Source organism: Caretta caretta, chromosome 8, assembly GCF_965140235.1.
Source record: "Caretta caretta isolate rCarCar2 chromosome 8, rCarCar1.hap1, whole genome shotgun sequence".
NCBI classification, from domain to species: Eukaryota; Metazoa; Chordata; order Testudines; family Cheloniidae; genus Caretta; species Caretta caretta.
Window position 1 is genome coordinate 89,737,089 of NC_134213.1, and position 14,186 is coordinate 89,751,274.

A 14,186-nucleotide genomic window follows, 5' to 3' on the forward strand; every position below is an offset into this window, starting at 1 on the left:
CTCTCCTTACTGTGGAATACTGATGATCAGACTGGACACTTACACAGTACAGCATCTTTTATGGAAGATCTCAAAGTTAAGCAAGCCTAACCACATCACAGGGAGGTTGTGTAATACCTATTTAATGAAGAGGTACACTGATTAACACAGTGATCTGTCCAAAGTCACACAGTCAGTGGCAACAGATGGTCGAACCCAGGAGTCCCCAGCTATACCCACTACACCACTACTATTATGACTACATACACTCCTGTGTACATCTATTGCATATTCTTAGATTTTAGAAAACCATCTTCCGACTCTGTTGTCGTAGAGAACTCATGCTGTATTTTAGGGAGTAAAATGTTCAATTTTAAAAAGAGACCTTTCTGTTTTACCACACTTGATATACATACTGAAATATGCTGCAAGCCAAAAGCCAGCCTATATATTGTCACACATGGCTGCGTACTTCATTTGCTCTTGTTGATGAATGCTATTTTATGCAGGTAGACAACTGCCATCAGACTGCACAGATATAAAATGGAAAAATGAAGATATGCGAGTATGAATAAAGATATTGATGAATAGAGCACTAAGTTCATTGCATAGAGATTCTATATGACTAAATGGCTCAATAATATACCACGTTTGCATTGTATGTTCATGTTGCGTAATGTAACTATTGTTTTTCATGCAATGCATCTGCATCAAAGAACAATGATTGCATTTCTTTATTTAAACATACAGTTCTGATTTTAGTTGATAAATTTGTGCCTGCGAGCAACATATGCTGTAAGTACCTCATTTACTCCTGTTGCATTCCACATAGCCTAGCTTTCTTTCAGCATAGATCTTTACAAGTATTATAGTTAACATAGCTCTCTGGCATACCTCTGCATGAACAACACTGAGATTTTCTAATTCCAAATTAAATCCCAACTTCGCACCCAAGCCTCCCCTTGAAAAGCAACAGGAGTTTGGGGTGCAAGAATGACTGGATCAGACCCTGAATTGCTCTTAGAAAAAGAAACATTAGTTTTGCACCCTTATTTCATAAGAATTGAACCTTAAAAAACATTCAAAATGAAAGTTAAAAGCCAATTTAAAGAGCTACTATAACAGTTTCAGGTATAACTTTGGAACTAGTGTCACATTTCTTTACTAAAATGGCTCAGTACTAAAAAGGGCGAGAGGAAATAAACCAATAGATAGTAAAGATGACAATCATTCAAAAAAAATCACGGGCTCTGTATGGAGGACTTAGGTGGTATAATTTTGAACACAATAGATGCCAAAACATCGGAAATAAAAAGGAGACATAAAATGCACGTGAGTTAAACATATACAAGTACGTTCAAATACGTGGTTGTTATGCAGATTTCCTCAGAATGGACCTGATTCTGTAAGCATTTACACATGCATAAATTGCACTGAAGTCGGTGGGGGGGCTTCTGGAGTCAGTGGTTACAGGACCATGCTCAGTTATGCACGGTATATATCTTATGCAGTATTATTTCATGAGCTAATAAACGTAATGCCTCATTCTTACCTATACCAACTGTTAAGGGAGAACCAGTCCTAGGTGGTGTAGCTGGAATGTTTTTTGGTGGAAGTGGTGGAGGTGCTGAAAAACAGGTCAGAGGAAAGAATATAAATTCAAGAGATGCATTAAGCTCATAAAACATGGTGTGTTTGATTCTTTGTAGGTTCCTCCTGTTCAGGGTGTCTTCTTTTTAATGCCATTGAAGGTGCAGAGTTGATAAAGATTAATTGCACATGTGTCCCAAAATTCAGTACAGAGATAATGACTATGACTTTTTATCATGGTAGACTATTTTAAAATCCTTGCATAATTAAATGATGACTATAGGGCAATTAGTGTGCATCACCACTATCTGTATCAAGGTGAACTTCAATAAAGGCAAGTGCAAAGTACTACACTTAGGAAGAAAAAAATCAAACGCACAACTACAAAATGGGGAATAACTGGCTAGGCAGTAGTACTGCTGAAAGGGATCTGGGAGTTACAGTGGATTACAAATGGATTATGATACAACAGTGTGATGCAGTTACTAAAAGGATAATATCATTCTGGGGTGTATTAACAGGAGTGTCATATATAAGACAAGAGGCAATTGTCCTGCTCTACTCAGCACCAATGAGATGTCAGCTGGAGTACAATGTCCAGTTCTGGGCACCACACTTTAAGAAAGATGTGGAAAAAAATAAGAGCGCTCAGAGGAGAGCAACAAAAATGATAAAAGGTTTAGAAAATATGACCTATGAGGACAAGTTAAAAAAAAACAACCACCGGGCATGTTTAGTCTTGAGAAAAGACAACTGAGGGTGGCCCTGATAACAATCTTTGAATACATGAAGAGGACAATCAATTGTTCTCCATGTCCACTGAAGGTAGGACAAGAAGTAATGGGTTTAATCTGAAGCAAGGGAGATTTAGGTTAGATATTAGGAAGAATCTTTCAAACTATTGAGGACAGGTAAATACTGGAACAGGTTTCCAGGGGAGGAGGTTGTGGTATCCCCATCACCGGAGGTTTTCAAGAACAGGTTAGACAAACATTTGTCATGGATATCTAGGTATATTTGGTCCTCCCTCAGTGTAGCAGGCTGAAATAGATGACCTCAAGGGCTCTTCCAGTCCTACATTTCTATGATTTCCTCTGGAGATATAACTGTGAATCCAATTTAGGATAGCGGGATCTTTCTTTGAGATAAGCAGACGCTATAGTATTTATCATATGCTGTATTTGTTCCTAGATCTCTCTCTTCCTTCAGATAAACAGAGTCTAATTTAGCCTTGCCAATTCAGATAATCCTCTGCATGTAATGTCTCTCCCCAGGGATGAAGTGCATTGTCTCCTTTGTTCTGAAAGCCATCCATCCAATACATTATTAAACGAATGTCTCCTTTTTCCATTCTAGTATATTGCAGTTAAAGTCAGTCCAGTAAAAATAAACTAACTTGCCACATGATTACAGTGTTAGAGAATCTCATAGTATACCATAGCCCAGATAAATTTTTCAGACTGATAATCCACACTTAACTTACTTCCAGTTGGAAAAGGTCTTGGTAGTTTTGGAGAGTCTAAACTGGAATTCACTGGCTGGACAGAGCCCCATATCTCTGTCTGATCTAAAGGAGCTAAGAACACAAACATAAATCACATACACCAAAGCAATACAAAATATTTAATTTCAATTATAGAATCCACTAATTAATTATCAGTACCAATTTCTACCAGACAGAAGATACAAACATTCCATCAGTACTTGGATTGGCACATGTTTCTCCCTGACTCATTGTCTGGCCGGAGCTGATGTTCCTTTTAAAAGGGTTTCAAAAGCCTGGTCTATCTGCCCAACATAGAAAATCACATTCACAGAGAAAATGCCAGGATGTTACATATTCAGAGAGGTTTCAGAGTAGCAACCATGTTAGTCTGTATTCACAAAAAGAAAAGGAGTACTTGTGGCACCTTAGAGACTAACAAATTTATTTGAGCATAGCTTTCATGAGCTACAGCTCACTTCATCAGTGAGCTGTAGCTCATGAAAGCTTATGCTCAAATAAATTTGTTAGTCTCTAAGGTGCCACAAGTACTCCTTTTCTTTATTCAACAGAGAGAGACTCCAGAAAATTATATCCCCGCTGTGGTTCTGTTTATATTGGATTGAAGGACCTACACCAGGAGCATATGATATCCCCTGTGACTATGGTTTGGTTTGTATCAGAAGTGTAAGTTACTTACAAAACTGATTATTGATTAAATTTTATTTCGTGAGAGGGTAATTATTTTGCATGCTCTGGAACTGCTAGTTAAATGTTTATCATCAATTTATAATCTGCAGACTGTGCCAGTTTCTATATATTGTACAGGAAGGAGTTAGCTAGGGTGCAATGTCTCAATGGCAGGGAGAGTGATCAAGTAGACTTGTTGCACATTTGACCTTATTACAGAACTTATTTTTTAAGAAGGCTTATTTCAAACTAACGTTCCCATTTTTTAAAAATGGCCAGGCTAGTAAACAAACAAGCAAGCAACCCACCCCCTGTCGATTTTTATACCTTCCAACTTTTGTTCCTCAAATGCTGACTCCAGTGGTGGGCCAAACAGTGGGGCAAGGGCTGAAGGATCATCTGGGGCTTTTTTGCTGCAGGATAATACAAATATTAGCATAAGAAATGTAAGGAACAAACTGTAAATGGGCTTAAAAGATAAAGAGGTTCTGAAGTGTTAGCCTCTCAGTGCTACCTGTGGTATTAAAGTTTTATAGCATGTATGCATACCACATTCTCTACTGGAGATACTGCCAGCATTGATCAAGTGTCTGACTAAACAGCCTGCTAGTGGCTGACCCACAGGGAAGAAGAAAACCCTTAGGTTTACCGAGAACTTGTCTGTACTGCCCTGTTGGACTACAGGGGTTTGAGGTGCAGCATACATCAAAGTGCTGTAACTGACCCAGGTGAATGCTGCTGGCACAAACTAAAAAGTACCTGGTTCACGTTAAAGTTGTTCAGTTTGAAGAGGACTATGCTAATACAAACTAGGTACCTTTTAGTTCATGCCTGCAGTGTCCACACAGGGCAGTTACAGAGCATTGCAGCATTTCAATGTGTCCTGCGATTCACACCCCTCCCTCCCATAGTTGCACTGCAGACACAGCCAATGTGAAGATTCTTCTTTAGTTCAGGTGACAAGGATCTTTGCTAGTGCCATGGACCCATTAGATTGCTTAGATACTACACAAGGAGCTAGGCACTAATATAGACAGATCACATAGATAACTCCTGTTAATACAAACAAGTATTACTCTGGATATGAATTACTTGCACATCAGTGGCAGAACATAACCCTGAGGGGGATGTTTAACATTAAATGTTTGGCTTGGCTATCTTTTTTTCTGTTTCATTCCATAGCTTTATTCCAAAGATGAGAAGAGACCTGATTGTTTTATAATATCATGGCATCATCCCAACATGAATAAAGAAAACTAATATAAATGGCCTCAACAGGTCTTTATTCCTGCATTTGCTGTGGTATGCTTCTCTGTCTATTAAGATTTTGATATAGTGCCTATCACCATGGCATCTGATAGCCTTACAAAGTTGTTATAGTGAGCATGAGAGGAAGCATCATGAATAAATACCATTACTGACATTTACATAAGATTTGATTGACCTTTCAACCAAAGGTCCCAAATAATATAGCTTGGTAAATGGATTACAAACAAGACAGGCAAAAGTCTGATTACACACTAGACACCCATCAGTGAAATACAGCAAAGCCACCTGTGAAATGGAAGGTGGCTGTGCTAGTGATAACCAGACAGCTAAGTTGTCACAGGTCAGGAGCTAAGTAGAGATAAATAAAGCTTTCTTATCAGTCTTAAAGCACACAGTGAACTCTTCAGGCAGGCACTGAGCCCTGGTCTACACTAGGACTTTAGGTTGAATTTAGCAGCGTTAAATCGATGTAAACCTGCACCCGTCCACACGATGAAGCCCTTTTTTTCGACTTAAAGGGCTCTTAAAATTGATTTCCTTACTCCACCCCTGACAAGTGGATTAGCGCTTAAATCGGCCTTGCCGGGTCGAATTTGGGGTACTGTGGACACAATTTGACGGTATTGGCCTCCGGGAGCTATCCCAGAGTGCTCCATTGTTACCGCTCTGGACAGCACTCTCAACTCAGATGCACTGGCCAGGTAGACAGGAAAAGAACCGCGAACTTTTGAACCTCATTTTCTGTTTGGCCAGCGTGGCAAGCTGCAGGTGACCATGCAGAGCTCATCAGCAGAGGTGACCACGATGAAGTCCCAGAATCGCAAAAGAGCTCCAGCACGGACTGAACGGGGGGTACGGGATCTGATTGCTGTATGGGAAGAGGAATCTGTGCTATCAGAACTCCTTTCCAGTTTTCGAAATGCCAAAACCTTTGTCAAAATCTCCCAGGGCATGAAGGACAGAGGCCATAACAGGGACCCGAAGCAGTGCCGCGTGAAACTGAAGGAGCTGAGGCAAGCCTACCAGAAAACCAGAGAGGCGAACGGCCGCTCCGGGTCAGAGCCCAAAACATGCCGCTTCTATGATGAGCTGCATGCCATTTTAGGGGGTTCAGCCACCACTACCCCAGCCATGTTGTTTGACTCCTTCAATGGAGATGGAGGCAACACGGAAGCAGGTTTTGGGGACGAAGAAGATGATGATGATGATGAGGTTGTAGATAGCTCACAGCAAGCAAGCGGAGAAACCGGTTTTCCCGACAGCCAGGAACTGTTTCTCACCCTGGACCTGGAGCCAGTACCCCCCGAACCCACCCAAGGCTGCCTCCTGGACCCGGCAGGCGGAGAAGGGACCTCCGGTGAGCGTACCTTTTAAAATACTATACATGGTTTAAAAGCAAGTATGTGAAAGGATTAATTTGCCCTGGCATTCGCGGCTCTCCTGGATGTACTCCCAAAGCCTTTGCAAAAGGTTTCTGGGGAGGGCAGCCTTATTGTGTCCTCCATGGTAGGACACTTTACCACTCCAGGCCAGTAACACGTACTCGGGAATCATTGTACAACAAAGCATTGCAGTGTATGTTTGCTGGCGTTCAAACAACAGCCGTTCTTTATCTCTCTGTGTTATCCTCAGGAGAGTGAGATATCATTCATGGTCACCTGGTTGAAATAGGGTGCTTTTCTTCAGAGGTGCCCGTTCCTGCTGGGCTGTTTGCCTGTGGCTGAACAGAAATGTTCCCCACTGTTAGCCACGGGGAGGGGGGAGGGTTGAGGGGGTAGCCATGCGGTGGGGGGAGGCAAAATGTGACCTTGTAACAAAAGCACATGTGCTATGTATGTAATGTTAACAGCAAGGTTTACCCTGAAAGAGTGTAGCCACTGTTTTATAAAATGTCTTTTTAAATACCGCTGTCCCTTTTTTTTTTCTCCACCAGCTGCATGTGTTTCAATGATCACAGGATCTTCTCCTTCCCAGAGGCTAGTGAAGATTAGAAAGAAAAAAAACCTCACTCGTGATGAAATGTTCTCTGAGCTCATGCTGTCCTCCCACACTGACAGAGCACAGATGAATACGTGGAGGCAAATAATGTCAGAGTGCAGGAAAGCACAAAATGACCGGGAGGAGAGGTGGCGGGCTGAAGAGAGTAAGTGGCGGGCTGAAGACGGGGCTGAAGCACAAATGTGGCGGCAGCGTGATGAGAGGAGGCAGGATTCAATGCTGAGGCTGCTGGAGGATCAAACCAGTATGCTCCAGTGTATGGTTGAGCTGCAGCAAAGGCAGCTGGAGCACAGACTGCCACTACAGACCCTGTGTAACCAAACGCCCTCCTCCCCAAGTTCCATAGCCTCCTGACCCAGACGCCCATAACGTGGTGGGGGGGCCTCCGGCCAACCAGCCACTCCACCACAGAGGATTGCCCAAGCAACAGAAGGCTGGCATTCAATAAGTATTAAAGTTTTAAACTTTTAAAGTCCTTGTGGCCTTGTCCTTCCCTCCTCCACCACCCCTCCTGGGCTACCTTGGTAGTCATCCCCCTATTTGTGTGATGAATGAATAAAGAATGCATGAATGTGAAGCAACAATGACTTTATTGCCTCTGCAAGCGGTGATTGAAGGGAGGAGGGGAGGGTGGTTAGCTTACAGGGAAGTAGAGTGAACCAAGGGGCAGGGGGTTTCATCAAGGAGAAACAAACAGAACTTTCACACCGTAGCCTGGCCAGTCATGAAACTGGTTTTCAAAGCTTCTCTGATGCGCACCATGCCCTCCTGTGCTCTTCTAACCGCTCTGGTGTCTGGCTGCGCGTAACCAGCAGCCAGGCGATTTGCCTCAACCTCCCACCCCGCCATAAACGTCTCCCCCTTACTCTCACAGATATTGTGGAGCGCACAGCAAGCAGTAATAACAGTGGGAATATTGGTTTTGCTGAGGTCTAAGCGAGTCAGTAAACCGCGCCAGCGCGCCTTTAAACGTCCAAATGCACATTCTACCACCATTCTGCTCTTGTTCAGCCTGTAGTTGAATAGCTCGTGACTACTGTCCAGGCTGCCTGTGTACGGCTTCATGAGCCAGGGCATTAAGGGGTAGGCTGGGTCCCCAAGGATAACTATAGGCATTTCAACATCCCCAACAGTTATTTTCTGGACTGGGAAGTAAAGCCCTTCCCGCAGCTTTTGAAACAGACCAGAGTTCCTGAAGATGCGAGCGTCATGTACCTTTCCCGGCCATCCCACGTTGATATTGGTGAAACGTCCCTTGTGATCCACCAGAGGTTGCAGCACTATTGAAAAGTACCCCTTGCGGTTTATGTACTCGCTGGCTTGGTGCTCTGGTGCCAAGATAGGGAAATGGGTTCCGTCTATGGCCCCACCACAGTTAGGCAATCCCACTGCAGCAAAGCCATCCACTATGACCTGCACATTTCCCAGGGTCACTACCCTTGATATCAGCAGATCTTTGATTGCGTGGGCTACTTGCATCACAGCAGCCCCCACAGTAGATTTGCTCACTCCAAATTGATTCCCAACTGACCGGTAGCTGTCTGGCATTGCAAGCTTCCACAGGTCTATCGCCACTCGCTTCTCAACTGTGAGGGCTGCTCTCATCTTGGTATTCATGCGCTTCAGGTTAGGGGAAAGCAAGTCACAAAGTTCCATGAAAGTGCCCTTATGCATGCGAAAGTTTCGCAGCCACTGGGAATCGTCCCAGACTTGCAACACTATGCGGTCCCACCAGTCTGTGCTTGTTTCCCGAGCCCAGAATCAGCGTTCCACAGCATGAACCTGCCCGATTAGCACCATGATGCATGCATTGGCTGGGCCCATGCTTTCAGAGAAATCTGTGTCCATGTCCTGATCACTCACGTGACTGCGCTGACGTCGCCTCCTCGCCCGGTATCGTTCTGCCAGGTTCTGGTGCTGCATATACTGCTGGATAATGCGTGTGGTGTTTAATGTGCTCCTAATTGCCAAAGTGAGCTGAGCGGCCTCCATGCTTGCCTTGGTATGGCATCCGCACAGAAAAAAGATGCAGAACGATTGTCTGCCATTGCTCTGACGGAGGGAGGGGCGACTGACGACATGGTTTACAGGGTTGGCTTACAGGGAATTAAAATCAACAAAGGGGGTGTCTTTACATCAATGAGTATTTCAGGCAGGACTTCACGGAGGGTTCCAATAAGAAATGGTGCACCTAAGTAATTGTTCTTATTGGAACAAGCAGGTTGTCTGACCTCTGATTGATACATGGCTAGATTTACCTCGCTGCACCTTCTCTGTGAGTGACTGCAGGATGACCTAGAGGAATGAGTCCCCTAGACGGGGGAGGGGGGAAAGCAAATGAGTACAAAAAAATCTGGTTTATTTCTTGTTTTGATCCACTCCATCTATCTTTTACATCTTTGGCTGGCAGCAGACGGTGCAGAAGGACTGCAAGCCATCCACATCTCATGGCTGCTCGGCAGAAGATGATGCAGTAGGACTGCTAGCCATCTCATCTCTTGCCTGCCTGGCAGAAGATGGCACAGTAAGACTGCTAGCAATCCGTATCGCCTGCCTGCTCACCATAAGATGGTTCAATAGGACTGACTGCAGGACTAAAGAGAATGACCTGGTCAAGTCACTTCCAATGTAGTCCCTGTACCCATGTCTGCCCAGGCGCTCCTGGCCGACGTGGCCAGGAGCACCTCGGACATGACGATGACGGCTACCAGTCCTACTGCACCGTCTGCTGCCACAAGGCAAGGGGTTGCTGCTGCTGTGTAGCAATGCAGTACCACGTCTGCCAGCACCCAGGAGACATACGGTGACAGTTACCTGAGCGGGCTCCATGCTTGCCGTGGTATGGCATCTGCACAGGTAACTCAAGAAAAAAGGCGCGAAACGATTGTCTGCTGCTGCTTTCATGGAGGGAGGGAGGGAACGGGGGCCTGGCGATATGTACCCAGCAACAATGTTTTAGCCCCATCAGGCATTGGGATCTCAACCCAGAATTCCAATGGGCAGCGGAGACTGCGGGAATTGTGGGATAGCTACCCACAGTGCAACACTCCGGAAGTCGACGCTTGCCTCGGTACTGTGAAAGCACTCCGCCAAGTTAATGCACTTAATGCACTTAGAGCATTTTCTGTGGGGACACACACACTCAAATATATAAAAACGATTTCTAAAAAACCGACTTCTACAAATTCGACCTAATTTTGTAGTGTAGACATACCCTGAGTCATCTTGACCCAGCAGGCAGGAGAATATATTGATAAAATTTACTTTACATCATGGAGGGCACTTCCACTTTTTTACATCATTCTTAAAATTATGATTGGTTCCAGGAAGTAAGAGGAAGTGCTGGAGATGGTGTTTTTAAGAAATGCTTTTTTCCTGAAGTTGCTACCAAGAATGGTATCAAATCTAGATAGTTTTACAGATTTTCATGTACAAAACTAACAGGCTATCCACTCTCAAAGTAGTTGTGGGTTAGGTAATAAGTTAACTGCTCATCTCTACCTTTGGTACAAGGATCCCAGACTAATATTTGTGCAATATCTAGATTAATTTACAATTTCTTTCATACTGACCTTACAAGTTCTGGAGTTGGTGTTGAACGCCTAGGTCTTGCTATCTCTTCACCTGTTACATATGATAGTTCTGTTTAGATCAGTTTTCACTTGAGTTCTGTATCTCAATTTTTCACATGAACTACTCAAAGATGTGGGTCACATCAACTACATGAAACTAGCATGCACTTCATACTAAAAATTAAACTTGGTCACTGACACAGAAGTAAGAGGCTGTGTGATCTCAACCCATAATAAGGTGAAGAAGTGTAATTCAGCTCCTCAACAAATATATTAATCTCTTAATATACAAATATATGTATTCAGCAAGTTGCCAATACCAAGCCCATTGTATAGCTGTCTGCAGAGAAAGCAGAATCTAGTTGTCTGCTACCTAATTTTTCTGACTTGAGAGTGCAAAGGCATAAGCACTAGCTTTGCCTTCTTCATTCCTCCTTATTAAAAATTGTGTGGTTGGGACTATTTGACAGTTTAAGAAACATAGTCTGTTGAACAGGGTTGTGTACCCCCAACTTAGAATGCTCCATTCGCCTTTTGACTTTAGAGGCATCATATCACATTAATAGACTAAGTCAGAGGTGGGCAAACTTTTTGGCCAGAGGACCACATTGGAGTGTGAAACTGTATGGAGGGCCGGGTAGGGAAGACTGTGCCTCCCCAAAAAGCCTGGCCTCCGCCCCTATCCGACCCACTTCCCACCCCCTGACTGCCCCCCTCAGAACCTCCCACCCATCCAACCCCCCCCCGCTCCTTGACCCCCTCCCAGGACCCCCGCCCCTAACTGCCACCGCTGTTCCCCATCCCCTCCCCACCCAGAACCTCTGCCCTATCCAACCACCCCCTGCTCCCTGTCCCCTGACTATCCCCCGGGACCCCCTGCCCCATCAACCCCCTGGCCCCGGCCCCAGCCCCCTTACCATGCCACTCAGAGCGGCATGTCTGGCAGCCCCACCGCCCAGCCCAGCATAAGCGTGCAGCCCCGCCGCCCAGAGTGCTGCCCGCACGGCAGCGTAGCTGCAGAGGAGGGGGAACAGCAGAGGAGGGGCCGGGAGCTAGCCTCCCTGGCCGGGAGCTCAGGAGCCAGACAGGACAGTCCCACGGGCCGGATGTGGCCCGCAGGCCATAGTTTGGCCACCTCTGGACTAAGTTAATTTTATAAGCAACACATTCTTGAAGGGTGGAACACTACATACCGCAGTTCAATGGCACATGCACTGCATCCCAAATCCATTTCAAGGACTCAGCCATTAATACAGTACCTAGAGTTCTCCTTTAAGAGTTACTCTTTGGGAAATGAAAGTTTAAGTGTACTTTGAAAACTACATAGAGAAGCACGTTTTGAAGTAAATTTGCCTTCTTTAAAGTTCATGAGAGAATCAATCTTGAGACACTATCTGTTCCTGCAAGCTAAAAAAATATATACTTACTGGATAAATTCCTTTTAATTGCGCCCTGGAATTAGAAACAAACACTAAGGTTTAGGACCAGGTGAGCATAATTTATATGTAAAACAGGTAACAAAAGCTGACATCTCAATTTGATTGAGAAGACAAGCATCAATACTAAGGAATAAATGAAATTTGACTCCAATCCACCATCCATACTGGTAATTACCTTTATGACACACATGTACATGTTATGGAATCAGTTTTGCTCCTGATTTGAGGAGGACAGAGATAAATAATGAAAAGGATTGCGAGCCAGATAAACCCATTACCTGGGAATGTTGTGTTTACAGCTGACTTGATTGTAAATTGATTAGTCATTTTTAATTGCGATGAATCCTTTAAAACAATCCTGAACTTTGATGGTCTATAAATTGGTCTAAATCAAGTGACCTACTTTCAGTATTTTAAACCGTGTGTGTATATATATACACACACGCATGCATACACACACACACACACACCCCTACATTAAACACACTGGCAAGCTAGTGAAAGACCTAGGGAACACTTCAGGCTGCTTGTGAACTAGTAAGAATCCAGAAGACTATTAGAAGTAGAAATTGTTAAAACAGGAGAAAAAAAATCAGATATACAACAGACCAACCTCTAAAAAAGAGAAGGGGAAAAGAAGATGCAGTATGTATTTGTAATACACATCTCCGGTGGAGGGGGACGGGGACATCAGAGGTGACGGGTGGTTATTTGTCAACAACATGAGACAATACAGCAATGTTAACATGCTTATGGTTGTTCCTAATGCAGTTACCATGGTGCAATGTTATGTGGTAATAACCTAGTAAATTACCTATGCCACAGCTCTATGTGACATTTCTTAATGCAAGGGTTTCCCTTACCTTCATGACACAAAGGAGAAGCCTTTTTTCCCCATGCATGATGGGGGAATAGCTGCTCTAGGAAAGTTTCTGATTTTGAGGGAAGGGCATATTTTCTCCCTCCAACATCATGTTTTCTACAAGTTCATTCACATTTGCCTTGAGGGCTGCTGGTCCCATTCAGCCATCAGGCAGAGCAGTGGAATTGCACAGAGCAGAGGTTTATCCAGAAGTCTACAGAGCACTACTGAGAAAAGTGAGGAGAGCAGTGGTCTAGTTTCCCTGGACAGTGTTCAGCAAGGTCAGCAAAACTCTAATTCCACTGAAGTGAGCAATGGAGTTGTGGGGGATGTGGACAGAATGGCAGGGGAGACAAGGATAGGGCATGGTTGAGGAATAGGTACTGAAATGCAATTGATATGAATGGCAGCCATTTCCAGGATTTTAATTTATTCCAAGCACCTATCGGAGTAGCACCTATTCCTGTGTTCTTTTAAGGCCAGCTCTTAAGCAACAGGGCAGGGGCAGCCACGGGAGAACACCTCAGAAGGGTCTCATGGAACATCTCCCACAACAAGATGCTCAATGCTTTAGCGTGTGTGCTAGGCACAGTGTTCTTGCCATTAGCCTGAAGCACCTTCTCCCTTCGGTTTTCTTCACCCTTTTGGACTGCAAGAACAACACTACACCATGCTCAGCGGCCCAGTAACAAAGCACTGATGGCTCAGGCCTGCTCTCATAACTATAACTCATTCATACTGCTGCTGGACTGAACCCTGAGCGACTAATACAAATACATATGTATTTGAACAAAGAAACATGTATATTGACTTCTCTCTGATACATCATTCAGAAGGTTTAAAAACAAACAAACAAAAAAACAAAAAACCTTACACCAAATAAAGTTTACATTCATTTACTTCACTACAGATACCTAGGGAAAAAATGATTTAAGGCTAAATAAACCAGACCCCAACAACCAGTCAGCCATTTTCACAACAAATGTAAGGACTACAAAATTGTAAGAGTTCTTACCGGGCTGCGCCTCTGTGATCAGCAAGAAGGAAGAGAGAACAGACACCTAGTCAGAGAATGACAGATCAGTAAACAGACTTGGGTAATATGAGATCTTTCTAATTAAATAGATACAGTGTTTTGAAAAGTGAACTCCCACACCCCCACTCCCACCCAAATTTGGGTTTTGCTCATTAATGGTGATGACATTGAACCTGCTTTATATATCCTTTTTAGAGAGTTACAAGGCTGTCAGGAATTTTGGGGGTAAACTACATAAACATTAGGCTCCAGAATCACAGTGGGATGG

At 44.0% G+C, this 14,186-nt stretch overlaps 1 protein-coding gene across 16 annotated transcripts in view; it reads right to left on the reverse strand.

Moving 5' to 3' along the window:
• Positions 1-14,186, reverse strand: part of SGIP1 (SH3GL interacting endocytic adaptor 1) — a 169,861-nt gene that overhangs the window by 58,275 nt on the left and 97,400 nt on the right. For all 16 annotated transcript variants that reach the window (XM_075131765.1, XM_075131763.1, XM_075131764.1 and 13 more), the window contains 6 exons: positions 13,898-13,909; positions 12,009-12,033; positions 10,582-10,633; positions 4,070-4,155; positions 3,053-3,145; positions 1,532-1,606 (listed from right to left, as the gene is read on the reverse strand). In XM_075131765.1, coding sequence (XP_074987866.1) covers positions 1,532-1,606; positions 3,053-3,145; positions 4,070-4,155; positions 10,582-10,633; positions 12,009-12,033; positions 13,898-13,909 — 343 coding nt within the window. The remainder of the gene's footprint in view (positions 1-1,531; positions 1,607-3,052; positions 3,146-4,069; positions 4,156-10,581; positions 10,634-12,008; positions 12,034-13,897; positions 13,910-14,186) is intronic.